Source organism: Embiotoca jacksoni, unplaced genomic scaffold, assembly GCF_022577435.1.
Source record: "Embiotoca jacksoni isolate LCO1_2020_lvr unplaced genomic scaffold, fEmbJac1.0.p SCAF_14, whole genome shotgun sequence".
Classification (NCBI taxonomy): domain Eukaryota; kingdom Metazoa; phylum Chordata; class Actinopteri; family Embiotocidae; genus Embiotoca; species Embiotoca jacksoni.
The window spans coordinates 5,947,576-5,970,587 of record NW_027185274.1 but is presented as its reverse complement, the minus strand read 5'-3'; the positions used below and the strand labels follow the sequence as shown (position 1 = coordinate 5,970,587).

General features: G+C 43.7%; 2 protein-coding genes across 5 annotated transcripts; one reads left to right on the top strand and one right to left on the bottom strand.

The window, feature by feature from the left end:
- The first annotated feature begins 991 nt into the window (after nucleotides 1-991).
- Nucleotides 992-18,376, top strand: vmp1 (vacuole membrane protein 1). Of its 3 annotated transcripts, none has more exons than XM_069147604.1 (12): nucleotides 992-1,088; nucleotides 1,760-1,855; nucleotides 2,164-2,296; nucleotides 2,713-2,803; nucleotides 3,443-3,553; nucleotides 10,755-10,922; nucleotides 11,124-11,255; nucleotides 13,402-13,482; nucleotides 13,664-13,780; nucleotides 15,074-15,135; nucleotides 16,537-16,636; nucleotides 17,308-18,376. In XM_069147604.1, exons 2-12 carry the CDS (start codon nucleotides 1,789-1,791, stop codon nucleotides 17,449-17,451), a joined length of 1,206 nt encoding a protein of 401 aa, XP_069003705.1. In that variant the 5' UTR covers nucleotides 992-1,088; nucleotides 1,760-1,788; the 3' UTR covers nucleotides 17,452-18,376. The 3 variants fall into 3 exon arrangements, with proteins under 3 accessions (XP_069003705.1, XP_069003703.1, XP_069003704.1); XM_069147602.1 differs by having other exon boundaries at nucleotides 1,760-1,867; XM_069147603.1 differs by lacking the exon at nucleotides 992-1,088 and adding an exon at nucleotides 1,136-1,206 and having other exon boundaries at nucleotides 1,760-1,867.
- Nucleotides 18,377-19,488: 1,112 nt separating this feature from the next.
- Nucleotides 19,489-23,012, bottom strand: tubd1 (tubulin, delta 1). 2 transcript variants are annotated; one of them, XM_069147601.1, is made up of 8 exons: nucleotides 22,678-23,012; nucleotides 22,438-22,585; nucleotides 21,937-22,153; nucleotides 21,584-21,815; nucleotides 20,483-20,647; nucleotides 20,195-20,323; nucleotides 19,914-20,097; nucleotides 19,489-19,727 (listed from the first exon to the last, which is right to left on the bottom strand). In XM_069147601.1, the coding sequence occupies exons 1-8, from the start codon at nucleotides 22,826-22,828 to the stop codon at nucleotides 19,628-19,630; spliced, it is 1,326 nt and encodes a 441-aa protein (XP_069003702.1). In that variant the 5' UTR covers nucleotides 22,829-23,012; the 3' UTR covers nucleotides 19,489-19,627. The 2 variants fall into 2 exon arrangements, with proteins under 2 accessions (XP_069003702.1, XP_069003701.1); XM_069147600.1 differs by having other exon boundaries at nucleotides 19,489-19,707.

The window sequence follows — 23,012 nt, the reverse complement described above, 5'->3', positions numbered from 1 at the left end:
GAGGGGGGGGAGGAATTTCTGTGGTCAGAAAAGTACAAGGCTTATGTGGTGGAAATTCTTCGCTGGAGCCCAGCTGGCCTGATCCCGTCACAACCACTCGAAGTCGTCCAAATCAAACACAGGGTCTTTGGAGTCTGATGTAATGACGATTTATTGAAAATCAATGGTCTCATAAGAGGAGTATTTTAATGAGAGCAACTGAAGTGGAACTGTTGAGCACGGCCTTATAACTGTTTAGGTCCCATGTTGTAGTAGGACTTTGCCAGGAAGGGACGTGTCATCACATGTTATCCAGAAGTCCTTATTCACTGTAATTAAAATGCATGCTACCCCCCCCCCCCTCCCTCCATCAGCTGCTGCTGCCTTTGTACTGACACAATGGGTCTTATCAGGTGAGGAGACCCCCTGAAATGCCACTAGGGACACATGACTTGACACTTGGCACTGTGAATCACACAAAAACAATACTACTGACTCAGCATTAAAATTAACATTTGAGTATTACTTAAGTTTCATATATAAGGCAATAAATTGATAGGTTTTGTGTCACTTAATAAAAGCATCTATACACAGTCTGCAGCATTTACCTTTTAGGGCTCAAAAGTAAGAAATCCTTCAAGCATGCCGGCCTCTTTCACAGTCGGACAGACCTGAGACTTGATGGACATACAGTTAAGACCAGTGTGGGATTTCTTTTCTTTTTTTTTTTTTACTTTGGAGAAAGGTCATTTTCATTAACTGCATAGCCCAAGATGTGTTTCAATGCCATCGTTAGGAGTTTTCAGTTTTGTTGGCAAATCTGGCAACCTCCGATTGGACCATAAATCACAATTTACGGAAATACGTCGATACATTATTTTCACAATAAAAGTATCACGTTTATAAGGCGACGCATGAATTGCACTTCGACCCAACACAAGGCTAGAGTTACACCATATTTTACTTCCATATTGATACAGTCGGTTGTTTTATAACATAAAGTTTAGAATAAACTTATTTGAAGAACCGTCTTCAGGGCTTTACAGTAAAGCTGTTTTTACTTTGACACGCTCAGCGTTTGTTTCCGGGTGAAGAGAACAGGCAAAGAGGTACGACGACTGTCATTTAATTTAAACTAATATCGCCCTTTCTATCCTGTATAGCGTTTGTATCCTGATGAGTATTACAGCACAGCGGCAACAAATAGTTTTACACATTTCTCCATAAGTAAGGTTACTCGCTGTTGATTTTAAAACCCTTATTTCCATGCAGAGACTCCCGACGTCCCGAGCTCCGTGTGTTGGCTAACCGGTTAGCATGTGGAGGGTTTTGATGTAAACGCGTCCGGCATCATATCTTGTTGCAGACAGAAAGACAGAAAGACGTATTATCTCCGTGAACTCGAAATGTGCTTCGCCTCATTGCTTTGTGTGATATTTTGTTGTCAGGAAGCCGGCTTGACGAAATGTTCTCATTGACAGTTAGATTATTGCTGGAGGAGCCGCTGATTACAACACAACGTGTCTGTCTTCACGTGTCTGTCTTCAACACAACGTGTCTGTCTTCCGCACAACGTGACTGTCTTCAACACAACGTGTCTGTCTTCACGTGTCTGTCTTCAACACAACGTGTCTGTCTTCCGCACAACGTGACTGTCTTCAACACAACGTGACTGTCGTGCTCTCTCGGTCGGTAGGAAGCGGGGGACACGGAGAGGACAGTTGAAGCTGTGACACCAACCTGTCCTCCTCTCTCTCTCTCTCTCTCTCTCGTGTCCCAGACTGCCTGACCTGCCAAACGGTGATTGACATGGCAGCTAATGGAGCCAGATGTGAACAGCCTCAGAAACGTACAGGAGCTAAAGGCAAACAGAATGGCAAGTCTGCAGGTTAGTTTTGGTCAACTTGAATTTGGACGGCAGAGACGAGGACACGTATCTCCTGACGTGTCCCTGAAGAGTTGATGTGATTTAAACTCGTGCACAAGTGCCATAAACACTGATTCAGTCTGGGTTACTTTCAGTTTTGATCGGTGCCAACAACTTGCAAGACAGAACCAGAGGCAGACTTGTAGATGCCACATGTGTTATGCATTCAGCTCTACCAGATCAACAGGACGCAACAATTGAACTATTAACAAACGTCACTGAATGTCAAAGTGATTTCAATTCTTTGTGTTCTCCAGACTCGTCAGTAAGGGACAGGCGACAGAAAGAAAAAGAGGACCGTCTGTCTCTGGTGGTATGGAGGAGGCCTGTCACCACTCTACATTACTTTCTCCTGGAGACCCTCATTAAGCTAAAGGAGTGGACGCTTAAGTAAGAAGTTAAACAGGTTTCTCTGATGTGCCTTCCTTGCTTTTCCGCTCTGTTGAGGATATCTGCTGCTTACCCGTGCTGGTGATCTTTTGTCATATCTGTTTTCCTTGTGATTAAATTCCTCACCTCTCGGTGAAGCAGATACACCCTGTGACTTCAACAAGTGCATAAAAAAAAGTATTCTTTTTTTTTTATCTGAAAAACTGGATTTGTAAATGTTTTTATTGGCCGTAATGTTTTGCTATAGACAGCACAAAGACGGTTACAATTTTGCAAAGATATAATCCCACGATGGACTTCCTCATAGAAGGAGCTGGGCATTTTGAAGTCTAATCAAATTTAACTTTAAGACAAGATATCTATTTTCAGAACTTGTTTAATGACGGCTCATGTTGTTTTCTTGCTTTCCCGTTCAGGCTTTGGCAACGACGAGGGACAGTGTTCTTATTTTTGGTGTTATGTTGTCTCGTCTCTCTCGCGTACTCCTCTGAGGGAGCACACCAACAAGTAAGGCTTGACTTGCTTAGTTTTTCTTTAGTGATGTTAATAATCAACGCCGTTGTTTCATCACTGCCTGTTTAAAGGTCAATGATAAGTCCCTTTTTTTTTTCCACCTAAAATCTTCCGATAAGACAGGTTGTGTTGGGAAATAATGTGGTCTGAGCTGTTGTCAAGTAACCCTCGATCCTACCAACCAAGTTGGCAAAAAACTCTATTTACAAACCCATCTTTGCAGTGGTCTGTTGGAGAACACTTAAAGCAACACCAAGCTTCAGTGTACAATTAACACCTTCCCAGAACCCACTAATAGCTAATAATTAACTTGACGCAACAAAAGAAATGACAAGCCATTTGACATTTTGAAAATGACACCAAAATGGCTGTAAAATGAAGTCATATGATATTAAAACATTTGCAATGATTTAGTTTTGACTGTAATTTAACAATAATTACATGATTGCAAAAGTTCAAGATCCATGTTTTGTCCCAAGCTGACAATTATTTAAAGACTAAATGTATTAATTCCATCAATTAAAAAGAAATAGTAATAATTTCCTTCAAATCATGAGAGTTTAATGACTGCTCCATGTGTTTGCCCTCGTCTGACATGCTGCAGCTTACTTTCTTTACTTTATTTCCCTGCAGTATGTTCAATACCTGGAGAGGAAGTTCCTGTGGTGTGCCTACTGGGTAGGCCTTGGGATCCTGTCCTCAGTTGGCCTCGGGACTGGTCTGCACACCTTCCTCCTCTACTTGGTAAGTGAACACCAATGGTACAGTGATGTGCATGCAAAATATCTTCACATAGAGGAAATTATACAGAAGACAGATGTACTTGCAAACAGTATACACATGTTTATTCTCAGTTGGTGTAAACAACTTTGAAATGAATAGACAACACACAGTTTTACATGTGAAAGTGTAATATGGTCTTCACACGTATGAAATAAAATGTCAGGCTGCACTCCATTAGGAAAGTACTTCGATCATAGTCGGCTCAGGATGTCAGGCTGCTAATTAGGGCCCTATTGTTTTTCGTAAAAATGTTCTTAGACGTTCTTATTCTTACGTAAAGTGATTTGCCTTTTTGGAGGCTTTATCATATTCAAAATCTCATGAAAGTGGATACACACATGTCTCCCGGCGAAACATTTCATATTCTAGTGGAGTCGTGAGTGGGCGTGGCCAAATGGCTCGAGAGCGCCCCCTAAAGAGATGCCCCGGCGGCCACATTTACCTAAATTCATGAAATCCGGTGGACAGGTGTATCACACCCAGATGCACAAAAAAGTTACATTGCACCGTTATGTCAACTCGACAGGAAGTCCACCATTTTGAATTTAGTCGCCATTTTGGGCGATTCTGACACGTTGTACTTTGTCGAACTCCTCCGAGGGATTTTGTCGGACCGACTTGAATTTAGGTTCTATGGATAGATAAAATGTTTGGGATTAAAAGTTATCAAAATAATTTGTTTTCATCGTTGTGTGTGCCCGTGAGAGGCGGCCATTTTGAGCATCTCGCCATGAAACGAGTTGCTTTAAATCTTATGTAGGTAGGTAGGTAGGTATATACTTTATTAATCCCCGAGGGGAAATTTTTTAAATTTATGTACATGGACCGACCTTCTCCAAACATCACAGGTATGATAACAGCCCCGCCCTGAAGACCCCTGTGGGGTAATATTTGCTCATAGTCATAGCGCCCCCTGTTGGCCACTGGAAATTACACTTTTCATTCTTTCACATTCTACGTCGAGCTGGTTGATCAAAAGGACCTAAAGTCGGGTCACAATAACCTAAACATGTAGTTGATGATATATTGAAACTTTCGTTCGACTTTGTCAAAGGGCGTCGCCGTGACACAGGAAGTTGATGTTTAAGGTCAAAGGATGCTTGAAACCTCATGAAAAGTGGCACATACATCCGGCGTGGTGAGACGATACATCTGAAATGTGTTTTGCGAGTGGGCATGGCCAAACAGCTCGCTCGCCGTGACACAGGAAGTTGATGTTTAAGGTCAACAGATGCTTGAAACCTCACGAAACGTGTGACATACATCCAGCGTGGTGAGACGATACATTATACACCTGTTTTGCGAGAAGCGGGGATATATGGTCCCTCGCGCGCTGCACGTCGGGGAGACGGCTTCGGGGAGGGGGCACGCCTGAGTGCGAGGGCCCGTACATCACTGCTTGCAGTTTTAATTTCAGATGTAACTGACGCCACAAGCGTCTTCTAGATATAGATATACCTTCTAGATATGCCTGCATAACTGACATAAACTCATAAATTTCTGCAACACTCGTGCGTCTGTTCCTGTAGTTACCAGAGGATGGCATCATACTTCTACTTCTGCTTCTTCAAACTTCAAACTTTTGTCACATGTCTGTCTCAGGCTAACCAGGAGTGAAGTGTAATTTTCCTCTGACAGGCAGTCACAGAATGACTGTATGACTGAGTCACCAAAATGTGTGTCATTTGTCTCGGTTGTGGTAAAAAGGAGAATTTAGCAAAATGAAAGAGCGGAAGAAATTCTCCATCATTGTCCGATTTAGGCTGATGATGTGGCTTTTGTTCTGCTTAACTTGTGCAGATGTTTTTACCAGCTGAGTCAACTATTTCCATTATAATGAAATAATGGGAAACGATGCAACGTTGACCTTCCTGTTTTTCAGGACTGACGAGAACTCCCTTCAGTAATTCTTTGCAGCTTTTGTTTGTTTGAGCAGCTTCGCTGTCCTCTACTGTCCAGTAGTCCTCTACTTCTTCTGAGACCGTGTGCTGCAATAATGCCGCAGTAGCAGGGGCTCATACTTTTACATTACTTTACTTTGATATTTTCTTCTTCACATTTCAGTCTTATTTTGTTTGGTCAGTTGACTAAACCTTTTGTTTTGTCGCCTGCCTTCAATGCTTTACAAAAGGGTCATTCAGTCCATCCTGCTGTAGGTCCCTTTAGTTTCTCACCCTGCTTTCTGACACCATCCCATATTACCCACATCAAAAGTAATGGGTCGCCTAACCCATGACCAACATGGCACTCGCCATGACCCTGATCACCTCACACACACAGGACTGCTCTCCTATAGCTGTTTTCATCACATGCTGAACACATGATCACACTAGGTATCTGTTCTTTGGTCTGCATATGTATGAAGCTCACACACATCCAGGCATTGCTTTCGCATATTTCCCTCTAGTTTATAGTTTTTATCTTCAAGCATCTCCTGTTAGAGCCTCTGCGCTCTTCTACCTTTTCAGGATTGTGGTGTTTGAGAAGTAGCGTACCTGTTGAGATTGGTGTCATCCAAACAAAAGTTGATACATGATCCATGACTGTCACTGCATATCCTGATCGGTTTCATCGAGCGTGCCAATCAAAGTGTCCTTAAATTCCTGGAGCCAACTTTAATTTTTTTAGAGAAGTTAAAGCCTTCTTTACAGGATCTTTTTCAGTAATAAAACTAAAAATACATTTTATACAGTGGGGCAAAAAAGTATTTAGTCAGCCACCAATTGTGCAAGTTCTCCCACTTAAAAAGACGAGAGACGCCTGTAATTTTCATCATAGGTACACTTCAACTATGAGAGACAGAATGGGGGGAAAGAATCCAGGAAATCACATTGTAGGATTTTTAATGAATTAATTGGTAAATTCCTCGGTAAAATAAGTATTTGGTCACCTACAAACAAGCAAGATTTCTGGCTCTCACAGACCTGTAACTTCTTCTTTAAGAGGCTCCTCTGTCCTCCACTCGTTACCTGTATTAATGGCACCTGTTTGAACTTGTTATCAGTATAAAAGACACCTGTCCACAACCTCAAACAGTCACACTCCAAACTCCACTATGGCCAAGACCAAAGAGCTGTCAAAGGACACCAGAAACAAAATTGTAGACCTGCACCAGGCTGGGAAGACTGAATCTGCAATAGGTAAGCAGCTTGGTGTGAAGAAATCAACTGTGGGAGCAATTATTAGAAAATGGAAGACATACAAGACCACTGATAATCCCCCTCGATCTGGGGCTCCACGCAAGATCTCACCCTGTGGGGCCAAAATGATCACAAGAACGGTGAACACAAATCCCAGAACCACACGGGGGGACCTAGTGAATGACCTGCAGAGACCTGGGACCAAAGTAACAAAGACTACCATCAGTAACACACTACGCCGCCAGGGACTCAAATCCTGCAGTGCCAGACGTGTCCCCCTGCTTAAGCCAGTACATGTCCAGGCCCGTCTGAAGTTTGCTAGAGAGCATTTGGATGATCCAGAAGAGGATTGGGAGAATGTCATATGGTCAGATGAAACCAAAATAGAACGTTTTGGTAAAAACTCAACTCGTCGTGTTTGGAGGAGAAAGAATGCCGAGTTGCATCCAAAGAACACCATACCTACTGTGAAGCATGGGGGTGGAAACATCATGCTTTGGGGCTGTTTTTCTGCAAGGGGACCAGGACGACTGATCCGTGTAAAGGAAAGAATGAATGGGGCCATGTATCGTGAGATTTTGAGTGAAAACCTCCTTCCATCAGCGAGGGCATTGAAGATGAAGCGTGGCTGGGTCTTTCAGCATGACAAGGATCCCAAACACACCGCCCGGGCAACGAAGGAGTGGCTTCGTAAGAAGCATTTCAAGGTCCTGGAGTGGCCTAGCCAGTCTCCAGATCTCAACCCCATAGAAAATCTGTGGAGGGAGTTGAAAGTCCATGTTGCCCAGCGACAGCCCCAAAACATCACTGCTCGAGAGGAGATCTGCATGGAGGAATGGGCCAAAATACCAGCAACAGTGTGTGAAAAGCTTGTGAAGACTTACAGAAAACGTTTGACCTCTGTCATTGCCAACAAAGGGTATATAACAAAGTATTGAGATGAACTTTTGTTATTGACCAAATACTTATTTTCCACCATAATTTGCAAATATATTCTTTAAAAATCAGACAATGTGATTTTCAGGAATTTTTTTTCTCATTTTGTCTCATAGTTTAGATATACCTATGATGAAAATTACAGGCGTCTCTCATCTTTTTAAGTGGGAGAACTTGCACAATTGGTGGCTGACTAAATACTTTTTTGCCCCACTGTATATGCAGTGCTTTTCAAGAGACTCAAAGACGCTTTACAGGTTAAACCGATCAAAACAACACAATATAAGAATAAATCACACAATATTAGCCACCTATTAAAATCAGCTAATAAAAGGTGGAGTTGTGGGTAGGTCAGTGCAGTCCAGAGGGAGAGGGGGCAGCTATGGAGAAGTCTCTCGTCCCAGGTCCTGCGCTGGTTTCGGGGCGGTGGGGACAGAGGGGTGGCATCAGAGGAGCGGAGGGTGCGGGAAGGAGTATGGTGGTGGAGCTGCTCTGTGAGGTAGGAGCATGGCGTGGTTGTGGAGGGCTTTGTGTTTGAGGAGAAGGGCTTTGTATCGGATCTGTTGTGGGACTGGAAGCCAGTGGAGGTTCTGGAGGACCGGACAGGTGTGGTCACGGGAGCAGCAGCGTGTGAGCAGCAGCGTGTGAGCAGGCAAGCAGAAGAGTTGTGGACGTGCTGCAGTTTGCTCATTTGCTCATAAGGAGACCATTTCCTGTTTCTCTCTTCAATAAAGCTTTGCTGAAGTTCACAGTGCAACAGATCTTATCGCTCGGTGTTGAGACCAACCATTGCCAGAAAGCTCCTGGTGTTAATTCTGAAGACAAACCACATGTCCCACTCACAAAGTTACACGATGTGACTTTACGTCAAGCCTGAAGCATCGATAGCTGGCCCCATAGAGAGGATGATGTCATTGTGCTCATGGGCGGGCGAGGGGATTCACTCACCACTATGATCTTATGATGCATCATGATGTTTTGCAAGTCACTACTCTGAATTGAAGTGCTGATGATCTGAGTCTCAATATTTTGGTTAAACTAAACATGCTCATACTGTTGCTTTTACTTGAAGATTTGTCTATTTGCCATTAAAACCTATCGCCAATTTAAATCATCACCACGGCTGAGTATTTCTACCGCGGAACTGCAGCAACAGTCTCAAAAAGGTGGATTCAGATAGCCACGGCTTTATACGTTACATACCCAAGGAACCAATCCCATCAACTGCGGGATGGAGCTTTTTATATCATCAAGCTGCCAGCTCAACCTACGGGCGAGGGGGGATTATTTGCATATTCGTAGAGCCACGTGTACTCAGTTAGGTCAAAGGTGTTAAGTTGCATCTAAGCCACTGAAAGATGTTGGGGTGAAAAAATTCAAAATATGTAGTTTTGATGTTTTGAGTCTTTAGGAGATTCATCGATACTGGGAGAGCGATTTTACAATTAATGGATGGCTTTCCACAAAACTTTCCCCCCCGGAGGATTGATTATATCATTTTTGGTGACACACAGGAACCACACCCACTTTCAGGTCAAAATGTCACCGCAGATTCACGTGAAATTTGTTGAGCAGCACGTTTTTCTTGTTGCACCACATTCCTAAAACCCATTACATATTTTAACCATTAGTGGTAAAAACAGAAAAGTGCGCGTGGCTTCAAGGGTCCACCAGCATGACTTTTGACAAAAAAAAAAAAAAAAAAGTTTGTTCTCGACACGATTAGTGAAACGGTCAAATTAAAGGCATAAGATGAACAAAGAACTAGTTTCTCCACCCTGAATGTGATCTTGGCTCCACTGACTTGAGTGAACAAAGAGACTGAATGCAGCAGAGCCACTGTATCTTCTGTCAGATGAGTGTATCAGCATTTCTTTGAAAAGTTTGAATCACAGCTTAGTGGTTTTCCCCCCCTTGCTAACACTGACTTGTTTTATCATGAAGGAATGACATGAGACGTAAGCCCTGCTCGGTTGCAAAGAACGTGTTGTGTAAAGTAAAGAGGCCTCCTGTGTGTTCGTACTGGCAGTGGGGTGGAGAGTTTCCCCAGTCACCGCAGACTAATTGTGTGCTGTCCATCTACTGTCAGTGCTGCCTGAATCACCTTAAGGAGGCATAATGGATTACCTGTGCGGTGGTTACAGGTGGGCCGGCTGTTATTGAGGCCAGGTGGCTCTGTCTCACCAGACATCTTTTCAATGATTAAATGATGACATACCTACCTGTCGGAAAGCCTGCGTGACTCAGCTCTTGTTGGTGTCTGTAACTGGGCAAATGACTCCGTTAGCACACAGTCGGTGTGTTAACCGTACACCGGCCGGTTCAAATTTAATCACATTTAATGAGGGTGGACTAAATATTAGAAACGGCTCCCAATCCGATGTAGTTCGACATCACCACAAACTACAGGATCCGAAATTTCTCACATGTTGAAACAACACCTCTATAAAGCAGTTTGAACAAATGCTGAGCGTTATAACCTTCATGAAAGTAGGATCTGTTGCACGAACGATTTAGTTTTAGCAAGAAGTAGCTAATAAACTGGCGGTATTTAGACCCTTCTGTATCTAAAATTATAATTATTATGTTGAGAATATTGAAGTTGGGACACAAGACTAATAATATAAATAATTGAAATTTACCTAAATCTGAAATCTTCCATTTACTCTTGACATTGCAGTTTGTGTATTGTATATGGTTTTGGGTGGCTGTGGCTCAGATGGTAGAGCGGGTTGCCGGTTTAGCGGTCCTCCTGTCCTCATGCCAAAGTGTCCTTTGGCAAGACACTGAACCTGAATTGCTCCTGATGCCAAGCGAGCACCTTGCATGGCAGCTCCATTACTGTGTGAATGGTAAACAGTGTAAAGCGCTTTGAGACTGCTAAGGTGATAAAGCGTTACATAAGTGCCATATGCCATTTACCTTTTTGCTCAGCACACATAAGCTGCTGTATTTACCACATTTACAATCACATGTAGGCCCAAGTGTTTCATGACATTAGACAAAATCATTGTGTGTGCCTGTGTGTGTGTCCCATTGGTTTCCAGTCCTTTGGAGTAACCCACTGTCTCCATCTGTCCACTCAGGGTCCTCACATAGCATCAGTAACCCTGGCAGCATACGAGTGTGGCTCCACAGACTTCCCAGAGCCTCCCTACCCAGACCAGATTGTCTGTCCCCAAGGTGGCGGGGTGGAGGGCAGCATCTCCCTCCTCTCAATCATGTCAAAGGTCCGCCTGGAGGCCTGCATGTGGGTGAGTAGCAGTTTGAATATAGAGATGCATCTGTGTGATCCACACCGAAACAACGGCAAGAATGTCTGGCGGCGTGCCAGCGGCCGGTTGCATCATGACAGCTGGCAACTTGTCAAAGTATCTGGACTGTGTCATCCGCGTGTGCTCGTGGGAAATGAATATGCAAATGCAGCCATGTCACGTGAAGTTGTATGTGTTTAGGGTGCAGGAACTGCCATCGGAGAGCTGCCTCCGTATTTCATGGCCAGAGCGGCTCGTCAGTCGGGAGCGGATCCAGATGATGAAGACTATGAGGAATTCGAGGAGATGCTCGAGCAGGCCGAGGGTGCTCAGGTCAGAGTCGTGCACACATGAGCTTTTGATATGAAATCAATTAGCAGGTTATAAACATGCGTGCATAAATACTGAAAATCTTTTTTGTAGAATAATTTCATTTGATGTGACACATTAAAGGAATATGCTCGGTCACTTTCAGTCTCCGAATGAGGGAACAAATGAGGATTGAGCTTGTGGCCAACTCATGAAAGTCATTGCATTTGCAGCATTATAAACTGAACAAGCTGTAAAATCACAAGTGTCTCACGGTTATTTATGAGTTTTCCATCCCCCAGCAGTGGTTGTTCAACAGACAGTGTAGGCAGAGCCAACGCAACAGGCACTCTCTTCAACTCGCATGCGTGTTAACTGACCGGCGTCACCCGGGCAACACCGCTGCCTGGGAAGTGAAGTTCAAAAACACAGCTGCAGTTACCGCTCATCACCATAGGTGCCGCTAAAGAGAGAAAAACTGACATCTTCGTGATTGTAACTTTAACATTTAAGATGTATCACTTTTGACTTAATTCTGAAAATTTTACAAAGAACAAAAGATCAAGAAAACAGCAAATAGGTTTGGATTTTCTTTAGTGCGACCAGGAGCCCATATTCAACCCTCCCTAATTTCCATCCACTGAAAAAGCACAGCAACTACACAAAATATTGAAGTATCTCTCCCTCCTTATGGTTTATTTTAGCACAGTTGTTTACATGTTGCCCACCCACCCAATATGATCTCTTATCTCAGTTCGATTTGGTCTCATTTTTATAATGCACAACTGACCATGGAGCCACTGTCCAGTGATTGGTCTGAACGTGTCATGTGACTTCAGTGAAGCTCCTCCCTCCTTACTTCCAGTAAATCTGCCTGTTCGTGGGTGAGTCACCCTGAGCACAGCTCCCTCTTTAATCATCCCTCGGCCTTAGCTCCCTCTGCCTTCCCTCCGTCTCTCTTTTCACCAGCCTTTAATTTGAATGACAGGCAGCTCTGTCAGGAACCGAGTTCACATGACTGGGGACTGCTGAGATCAGATGCCGAGTCAGCTAAACACATTGTCTCCATCACCCATTCTCACTTCACTGGTTCTCAGCTGAGGAGGCCAACCACACATCACATCTTTGATCATGGGGTTGTACTCAGGATGTATATACTTGTGCATTAGTCAGAGTGTTTCAAATAAACAACTTCAAGGACGAATCACAAGACTTCATCAATACATGGAAGTTATTGGAATAAATGTCGCTCAAAGTTATTGTTAATTTGATCAACAACAACAAAAACATTTAAAAGATATGTATAGAATTATTCATCTATTTAAAGTAATTATCAATCAATTGTAATAATTATTCAACTTGAGTTACATAGGCTACATTGATCTACACTGGCAAGGGAGGAGATACACTGGAAAAAACTAATCTTTCTATTCAACTCTATTATTTATTGAAACGACAGAAACTGAGGAGAACTTGTCATTTGTAAACCTCAATGCCTCAATGTTGTTTTTGTGAAATCTGCATGAGGAAAACTAATTTATTATGATAAAAAAAAATATGCACCACAAATGTGAAATGCAAGTACAAGGATTTATAAATTAAAACTAGTTTGAGTGTTAATCATCAAGACTAAGACAAAAAAAATTATAATTACTTCCAGAATTACCATTGAAAAGGTGCCACTTTGGAACCGCCTCTTAATCTCCTCCCTGCATCGGCTGTGATCGTCAACACCACCACAGACGTTTGACCCCCACAGGGATGGAGATCAAACCAAATCATCCTCCACACTTTCCAACCACACAGTTTTTATTTGAAATGTCACTAAATTCACCAAAAAAGAAAAGTTACAGTGCTCAGAAATAGCAGGTATCTTGCCACAGTACTCCTACCAAAGCTCTTATCCCTTGTAATAACATCCCAGACAGCACCACTGTTAAAAACTCTGTGGTCAAACTGTGTGGTCAGAAGTTCACCATGGTTATTTCAAGAAAAAAAAAAATGGTGATTATGTTTTCGGAGATGTCCGTGTATGTAAAATTTGAGATGCAGGGGAGGGTTACAGGCTGTGAAAGTTACACAGCAGCTGGAAATAACATACCCAAATATACACAACCATATCTGGTAGCAACAATGTGTTTCACATGTTGTTTTTTTATATTTTTTGCAGGACTTTGTCACAAGAGCCAAACTGGGAGTCCAGCATATGGTGCAGAAAGTGGGGTTCTTTGGCATCTTGGCTTGTGCCTCAGTGAGTAGCTCTTTATCTGACATGCACACATTAGTGTTACATTTTATATTTTCTCACTCTAAATCTGATTTATCTGTGTTAGTTCCTAACGCAAAGGAAATCTATATGTTCAGATCATAACTATGAATCGGTAAGATTGACTGTGTGTGTGTTTGTGTTTGTGTTTGTTTGTTTGTTTCAGATTCCAAATCCTCTCTTTGACCTGGCTGGAATAACCTGCGGCCATTTCCTGGTTCCCTTCTGGACCTTCTTTGGAGCAACTCTAATTGGGAAAGCCGTCATCAAGATGCACATACAGGTCGGTAGCGTGGCTAAAATGTTTGTCAGAGGCGTTTAAAAGTCAAGAAAACAACCAGTTCACCTCAAAGCACACCAGGTTTTTCCATTTTTATTGTACACCATACATACCATGTTCACACGCTTGAAACATCTTGGCTTTAAATGTGATTCATCTTTTGTTTCATGTCATCACAATGTTCTGTCCACAATAATAGAGAATGTCCCAAATCCCCTCGGAAGACAAAAGGCTCTATGCTCTGCTGACTGATACACTTTGAACAATCCCCACAACCTCAAAACGTGTGTGTAAGATCAGACCCAGGACTGAGATCATGAGCTGCCGGTGACTATGAGCAACTCCCAACTCCTCACTTCTGGTTAACTCTTTCTGACGGTGCCTGGTTCCTTTTTTTTTTTTTGGTGGGGGTGGGGGGGGGGGGGGGTTCCTCATTCCTGTTTAGGCTTTGGGATTCATCCACACCATAAAAGCAGGATACTGATGAAAGGAGAGAAGCTTTTAACAAGAGTTTGGATTCTTAAAAATGCACTACATCAAACAAGAAGGGAAAAACGTGTTAATTACGGAGGGAATTGTCAAGTCTCCCACACCAGTGACTAATGAAAGCCTCGACTGCGAGGGTCTGTCTGTTTCTGTGGAGTCACTGAGTGTCTTAACAAAAGTGAGCTGATCCATCTCTTGTTGGTACCAGTCAGTGATCTCACTCTTAGACCTTCCAGACAAAGGCGAGCGTCAGGCAGCGGGGGGGTAATGGAGGATGTAGAGTGGACATGTGAGGGTTGACCTGAAAGAAGGAAACTGAGCAGGCTGCATGGTGGGGGAGCGCTTTGCCTTTTTTTTTCTTTTTTTTCTTTTTTTTTCTCTCTGTATCTTGAACCTCTTGGACATCGCATGTCATATCCTGTCTGATTTTGTCCAGGGGGCCATGTGTCATGCCGTTTTGAAGCTGATCAGTTTCAGAGCCGCAGAAGAATATTGTGGTTTTGAGGCTCTCCACCTCCCCCTCTGCTCCGGCGCTTTGCAAACCACACAAAACCCCTCGCAGCCCAAACTTTAGCTTAGCGCCAGGTTTGAATTTTGTAATTAGTGTGTCTGTGAACAGTGGCAGATGTGGCCTCAAATTTCCCACAGCTGTGCTGCCAAAATTAAGAACCAAAATGTCTTCCCGTCATATGACTTTTGGTAAAGACACTCTCAGTTAATTGTTTGTTTCATAAACTCTCAGTAAATTGTTTTAAAAATTACGATTGTTTGGCTTTAAAGCTTATTAATCTCTCTGTTGTCGTCCTACAGAAACTGTTTGTCATCATCACCTTCAGCAAGCACATAGTGGAGCAAATGGTGTCACTCATTGGGTAAGTGCTTGTATTCTATGTCCTGTACTGGGATGTACTCTGTGTGTGAAAGGCTGCATTAATCAGGTACTTTATGGAGTCATTGTCTCCTGGCTTCGTGGTTGCCATGGCATTTATAAACATTTTCAGATGCATTTTGACCACTGATTGGGGATCCTGTATGAATACGTGCTTTCACTGCGTGCATGCATTTAGCATTGTTGGGCACAAAGATATTTCTCTCCCCCACCACATGAAACCCATCTCCGCGGTGGTGGTGGTGGTCAGGCGTGTGAGGTCCCACCCGAACATGTCGATCTGACTCACGGGAGTTCAGCTCTGACTGATAGAACCACCCCAGCGAGGCAGGAAACACAGACACTGACAAAATAACTTTCTTTGACTAGGTGACCAATCTCAAATTTAGCTAATACATAGGAACTATAAGAAATACCCCAGTTCAACATATTTAGACCTGAATCTCGTGAGATTCAGGGTTCTTTCACATGACGGCCTCCAGTGACTCGCTATGATGTGTTCAAATGTTGCTTCAATGCTGTGAGAGCGAGAGATAACAAGAATGAGTCACTCAAAACTAGTTGAGTTGATTTGACATCAGCAATTACCCAGTACCCATTTGGTGTTTGTTATCTCTCATGTCTTTGCTTAGTCTGGTCAGGTCTAGACAGCATATTTATGTCCTGAGCAGGGGCAGAAATGAATTTAGGCTGCGTCTGAGTGTCTACAGCCTGCTGTATATTTTTCTTTTCATGTTAATGATAAGTTGGACATCATGTAGAGATCCCCTCCAAACTGTACTGCTGCTGAACAAATGGTGAAAGTACAACACCAATGACTATATATGACATGAATTGTTAAAGTGGTATTCATTGCGACCGGCCGCCTGGTGAGCTAATCCACACTGCCTAATAAGGACAGAAGCACACCCTGATTGGATGTCTTTCCACTCAGAGAGCCGCAATGGTAGTAAAGGTGATGACATCATGTCGACTCACTTCCTGATCGAAGGGGCTGACACAGACGCCTATAGAGAGCTAAAGAGTATAAAAGCAGAGCTTTGGAGTTTCTGCTTCATTCCTCCCTGCTGCCTACTCCTGCTCACAGTAACAATTAGAGGAGGTGGCAGCTCCAAGATAGGGCCCACATGTAGCACGGGGCCCTCAGCTGCTGGGTGACTGGTGGATCAGTGAAGACCTCAGGGAAAGAGAAGACTTCATGAGCAGCTCTTTGGGGCTCTTATAGGGACCGAGTGTTGAGGAGCTAAAAGCCTCCGTTTTTTTTGTTTTGTTTTGTTTTTTGTTTTATCTCCAAGGCTGATGAGGTGTGCCTTTTAAGGTAAGTGGCTAAATGTTTCTCTCTTGTCTCTTTTCTTTGCTGCTCTGTGGGGATGCGGGCTGTCAGGTCTGTGCCCAAACTGGGACCATCCCTCCAGAAGCCCTTCAGTCAGTATCTGGAAGCACAGAGGAACAAGCTGCACCATGCTGGAGGAAGTGCACCAGCGGTAAGAGCAACTCATTTAGATTTGACCTCTCTTATCTCTACAATGAGCTTTATTTTATGTCTTTGTCTAAGAGGAAGAACAATGTGGGAGTCTTTTGTCATTCTGTAGACTTCAAATCATGTACTGGAAAGCTTTCATGAAATCAGAGGCCATGAACTGTGTTTAACAGAGGAGGTGTAGTAAAAAATATCTGCATCATCAGTTGTTGTTTTTTAAGTATAGGCCAACCATGACTTGATTGATATTTTTGAGTTTAGAAAGCCTCATAATATCTTTTGTATACAGCTTATCAAATGTGATTATTAAAGGATAATATGGGATTTTAGTAGCAATGTCAGTGCTCTCTGGTGGACAAACGATGTAACTGAGAAACAATTTCTAAAAGACCTTAAACACATCTTTGTACTATATTTCTTATTTCTAGTCTGACATGTGCACTGACACTACTATATTTGTGAAAAGCTATTAAGAGCTGTTTTGAAGCTCTAGTTTGTAGTCTAGATGTGATTTTGGCTGCTAAAAACACACGTAGTCCCTCAGTTCAATTCTGCAAATAGGGAAAGCTGGGTCTTCCAACATTCACAATCTCTTTATTATCAAACCTGGACTATTTGAGTTTGCCTGTACGAGACTGATGAATGATAGACCTGCCCTGATTTTGGGTTTTTCAGGATGAGAACTGGCTGTCGTGGGTGTTTGAGAAGGTGGTGCTGGTCATGGTCTGCTACTTTGTCATTTCCATCGTCCACTCCATGGCCCAGAGCTACGCCAAGCGGCTGCAGCAGCTGCGACACTCGGAGGAGAAAACCAAGTGATGGCGGTCAAAACAAAGCGGTACAAACATCCCAGAGACTGTGTTTTCTGCTGCTGCTGCTGAGAGCCTTCCACTCAGCCGCAGCCACTCACAACTTAACAACAAACCTCACCCTCACCCATTTGTCAAAGAGGCTCAAGAAAGAAAAACGGCACTATTTGTTGGTGCGGATGCTGTCGAGGATGTATGTGCTGTTTGCCGTTTTCTCACTTCAGGTTTTTGTAGTTCCTCCTCTCATCTCACTCTAGGTGTGTGTAGTGCGACTGGTCCCGCCACTGATCTTAACATTTGACTTTAAATTAACCCATTCATTGACCTCAGAAGTAAAGCAGCGGTTTGGTGGGACCTGCTGTGTAAGGGCAGTGCCCATCAGATGCTATGCCTTATGCAAGATGGGAAGGCCTCCCTTCCCCTGAGTACTGCTCTCGACTTACACTTGATTTTTATTTAATTTTTTTAACATTTATGAATGGATGGATCTTTATTTGTTTGTACAGTGTGCTGCCAAGATAACTGCTGCGGATGGAGATTGTTTTCAGGGTTTAATTGTCCTCATGTTTTTGTCCTGTTCAAGCAGTGACACCAATTTGTCTTCTAATGTTTCTGGAACAGTCTGTTTAAAAGGGCGGAGAAAGAAAGAAGAAGAAGAAAAAAAAAAAAGAAGCAATATCAACTTAAAACAGTGTGGTATTGATGGTTTGCACATTGTGTAAATATCTTAATATCTTTTTGACAGTATGCTCAGATGTATTTCTATTCTACTGGTCTGTGTGGACATAAGTCAACTTGAACCAAAACACAAAAAGAAGAGGCGACATCATTCGTAAAGTGACATTGTGCTCTCAGCTAACTAGTCCCATTTCTATTCTGTACATTTAGGTTGAAACCTTGGATCAGATCATATATAAAACATGGAAATGACGGCACTTGTTTCCAACTCTGAGTCTGTCTTTTTTTGGTATTGTTTTAAACCTTCAACCTACAAAGTTTTGTTGTAATCCTGTGACCTTTCACCATCATGACAGAGCTGACGCTCAATTTGCTCTCAGACATGACCGTCTTTAAGGTAAGTGAACAGATCACCATCTGAATGTTCCTCAGTTGAATTCAGTTTCATTCCTACATCCTGCCAGTGTTGAGCATATGTCCCGCCTGAAACACTCTGTAGTTTCTGCTCACCTCCCGCTGGTGGATAAGAGCCCCTCCTGTAACTCTGTGGAGTATTCTACTTCACTACCTTCCTCCTCCATCAGCTAGCTTATCAGACTGGTGTTGGCTGTTAAAATATGCTCGGCAACGGCGGTCTGTAAGCTGGCTGAAGTTGTGGGCTTTCGGCTTCTTTGTCTAAGCTTCCCGGCTCGTGTGGAGTGAACCAAGGCTGCACTGTAGTTGGTCAGTTTGTGGATACAAAGGCTTGCCTTTAGTTTAGTGACGCTCTGCTTCTGTCACCCCACTTCTATTGTGTAAAATAAATAAAATGAAGTCATGAAAAGTATTCTCTTGTCGCTTTTCTTTGTGCAGTGCTGCTTTTTCGAAAAATCACTGAACACACTTAATTGCTTTTAACAGACTTTAAACGTCAGCAGGCGTACTGGAGCGTTCGGTCCCACACAGCATGATCTTCAGCCGGTGTTCGGTCTTACCCGTTACATGAGGTCATCATGCACTAGTAGAAATGATATTGTGAAATCAACCAAGGACATTAGAGGCTCTACAATTGAACTCTCTGAAATGGGTCAGTTGACGTGGAGTACTTTTTATACTTAGTGAGTATCTTTTATACTTTCGCGGTGACATTTGTATTAATGTAGCATTTGTTAACTATGTACTATCATTTCTATGAATTAAAAGAGAAAAGAATAACGTTCAGATAAGTTCGGTTGAAGCCCTGAAACAATCCCATCTCGGCGCTGACATTTTCCCCTTGAACAGGCACTCGATGTGCGTCGCAATGATATTTCTGATGTAAAGAAAAAGCCTCGGTTCTTTTTACTGCAGATGTCAGACAAAGTCGAGGAATTCAAAGCTTTCTGTTAAAGCAAACCATTTGTTTTATTTACATTTTTAACAAAAGTATCAGCAATATCCCAAATAGTGGAATTCTCTGTTCTACATAGAGTCCATGGTGGTGTCTGGTCGTTTTCCCAACTGCTAGCACAGTTGACTGTAGCTGGAGATTACCTGCTCGAGAGATGTAAAGCTGTCGAGGAAGTCCTCCTCTGAGATGCCAAATTTAATGTACTGATGGATGTAGGCCCTGCAACAGAAGACAAGTGACTACAAGCCTTTAGTCTAGAAATAAAACCACCAAAGATTGGGCTCCAGGAGAACTTTTCGTGGACATTTCAACCTCAGTGTATCGATATATGTTCACTGGCTCAATTGAAATATTCTCTCCAAGACTCCCTATTTTTGAGAATTAGTGATATGCAAGTATTTTTCCCACAACGGGGACTGACTTACTTGGAAGCAAACATATTCCAGGCTTTTCCCACCATGTCATCCAGAGGTCTGAGCAGAGCCTGACTGTTGCTGACCAGCGTCGCAGATTTTTCATACTTATTAAAGGAGACCGGAGATTTCCACAAGCTGAAAGCGTCTTCTGGTGAAAGCCAGGAGGTGTAGAGAGCCGGGTCCTCAAAGCCACCTGCAGATAGCAACGTGGTTCACGTCACTCGCTCTGCACAATCTGAAGAGTTGCAAGATCAAAACTAGAGAGAATCATGATTTCACACTTGTCTGACCCGTTTCTGCGCTGTAGACGTCTTTCCCTCTCAGTATGAGCAGGTTGGCCAGAGAGGTGTTGAAGCTGCCTCCTGCGAGACTCCTGGTCCGCCCAGAGCCTGAAGGAGGACGCACCTGCCAGTCTATACCTGAGGCGAGACGAACAACGAAAGATCATTCATACTTTCACTCATAACTGATGACAGTTGAGGAGGAGTCCACGCTATCGTTCAAGCCCTAAAAAAAAAACCGACTTGATATTCATGTTATCATTTTGACACAACGGACTGAACTGAAACTGCATTTGCCTTCTTCCATCTTGGCGTTGGAGACGAGCATCTGTCGGAGGTGTCTGAGCGGCCCCGGCCAGCTGAACGAGCTGTAGGCTATGGAGGAACTGGACATCTGAGGGATGGTGCACACACTGAGCAGCTTGTACTCCGGATGGCAGGCGAGAGCGCTCACCAGCTCACCTGCAGGCCGTAAAGAAAACGATGACGAGGGTTACGACAGGCTGGTGACAAGTGTGTGTGAGGATGTATAAAGGCGAGACCGAGTCGTATGACTTGGTCTCTTCCTCCTTAATGATTCAGTAGAGGTGTTAAATGGTCAAACTCAGCTCAGAATCAACAGTATCGTTAACAAAATTCAGTGAACGTTATTTATACGTGATAACGCGTATGTGGTCACACGTGGAAACGCTTTTATGCGTCAGGTAACGACACACGACATGCAGCTTTTGGCGAGAAACCCTTTTTTCCTTCGGACCCCTTCAATTTTCCCAAGCTCACACGTTTCCGTATACTTTAAAATTGCCGTTATCGCTGACCAAATTGAAAACATTTTTGCAACATTTTCTTCCGTTTCTACTCATCTCAAAAACTGCAATAGAATTTGCATCAAACCTCTAATGAACAGCAGTGTTCATGAACATAAAATGGTTTTAATGTCGGCTTATACTAAAAAGAAGTGTGGCCAAATAAACTGCAAAAAGGGCAAAAATGCTCCAAGAAATCTCAGAATGTCCCTAAAAGCTGTAAATGAGGGACAAAAATTGCTCCCAAGATTTAAATGATTAATTATATTTACAGTTTCCCTTTTTTTATATATATATATATATATTGTAATTGTTCTTAATTTGTAAGTTGCCCCCCAAATATTTTTGGTTATGTACTTATTGGGGCATTTTTACAGTTTTATCTGTTAGACTGAGTTAAACAACCCGGCTTCCACCGCAGCTCGATCATATCATGTCCTTGCAGGTGGTGAAAGGTAGAAAACAAAGTTATAAACCTGTAAAGAAAAGAATTTACCTGTGTGGACCACATCTCTCCTAATCCAATGGTATTTGTGGAAATCCTGACCTGTGTGTGTGTGTGTGTGTGTGTGTGTGTGTGTGTGTGTCTCACCCAGAGGATTTCTGCTGTAGACTCCGTGGGAGTCAGCGGTGAGTGCTGGCTGCAGGACGCTGCCCAGCTGGTGGGCGATCACCCCGTTGATGTCGCTGACAGAGATGTGCTTTATGTTGAGCAGCCGGCTGCAGATCCTGTGCACCGTGTCGTTCTCGTGCACCAGGACGGCGTCCGAGAGCCGGTAGAGATGAGCCAGCGTCAGCACCGAGTTGTAGTTCTGGACGATCACCTGAAATACATATCAAGGGGAGGAGAAGAAGAAAAAGAAAGAAAAAAAAAAAAAAGTAGAGATGGCCACGTATAGCACATCACTCTTCCACACTATCAGTCAGTCACCGAGTCTCCATTACCTCCCCTGTCCCGTACGGCCAGGTGAGGTGGTTGAGGATGAAGGACGATGGGTAGACGTCTCGCAGGCACTCAGTGACGTAGGTGCCGACCCCCGACCCCGTTCCCCCCGCCACACTCATCAAGGCCACGAGCCCGGCCAGTCTGTCACAGTTTTCCACCTCCCGCCTCACCAGCTCCTCCATCGTGTCTCTGTGACGAGGACCGTGGACAGAGTACCTAGTTTGAGAAGAAGCACGCTGTCAGCTGTTACCTCCAACCTCCACCTCCGTGTAAACACAAGACCACTGTTTCACTGTGTTGTCTGTAAAAACAATGCACTCATTCAATTGAAGGGGTGGAGGTTCATTCTTAACATTAGAAATGCCAGTTTGACAAACCAATCCCCGCTGATGAGCTTCTTATTGTCAAACAATTATTTTGAAAGTCAACTTCTGATAGTTGTAGCAGTCCGTGGGAGGACTGTGGACCAGCACCGGGTTCCTGTTTTATTCTCTTCTTACCCATTAGCCCAGTTGTTTCCAGAGCCCTGCTTTTGGCTGAAGTGTGATGTCTCTCCATACCTCCACCTGCCAGACTTTGCAGCGTGGCTCATACAGTGGTTGATCACTTTGGGCTCCATGTCGATCAGCACCGCCCTGGCCACCAGGTCTGGAAAACACACGGCGGGTCAACACGCACACGCAAGACAGGAATCAAAGTGATTTATTTTTTTTTTAGATCGGGAAGGGGGGGCGTCTTACCTCCATTTGTGGTTTGGCGGAAGAAACGCTCACAGCTGGCTGCGCCGTATGTTTTCCTCTGCGCGTCCTGAGCGTCGCTGCAAATGACGTCGAACAGCTGCTGACCCACCTGGTTACCGCACTGACCGAGCTGAACGGTGACGACAGACATCCTCCGCTCCGGATCAGGTGAGAGGACTTTCCGGGAGGATCTGTACTTCTTCAGTCAGGACAGTAAACACCGACTGATCCCGGAACTGGCAGTATTTTTTGATCGCTCTCAGTTGCCGCCGGTGCCATTGAGTAGGGTGACGGGTTTGTTTGCGTGGCTCCGGTTGCCGCCACGAGAAGTCAGA

What these genes read in the sequence shown, in the direction of transcription:
- vmp1 (XM_069147602.1), top strand. Translation starts at nt 1,789, where the DNA reads ATGGCAGCTAATGGAGCCAGATGTGAACAGCCTCAGAAACGTACAGGA. An exon ending in GCCTGGAGGCCTGCATGTGG is followed by an intron (nt 10,923 to 11,123) that starts GTGAGTAGCAGT and finishes GTATGTGTTTAG; the next exon opens with GGTGCAGGAACTGCCATCGG. An exon ending in TCATCAAGATGCACATACAG is followed by an intron (nt 13,781 to 15,073) that starts GTCGGTAGCGTG and finishes GTCGTCCTACAG; the next exon opens with AAACTGTTTGTCATCATCAC.
- tubd1 (XM_069147600.1), bottom strand. Translation starts at nt 22,828, where the DNA reads ATGTCTGTCGTCACCGTTCAGCTCGGTCAGTGCGGTAACCAGGTGGGT. An exon ending in CCGCCAAACCACAAATGGAG is followed by an intron (nt 22,586 to 22,677) that starts GTAAGACGCCCC and finishes TGTGTTTTCCAG; the next exon opens with ACCTGGTGGCCAGGGCGGTG. An exon ending in GGAAACAACTGGGCTAATGG is followed by an intron (nt 22,154 to 22,437) that starts GTAAGAAGAGAA and finishes TTCTCAAACTAG; the next exon opens with GTACTCTGTCCACGGTCCTC.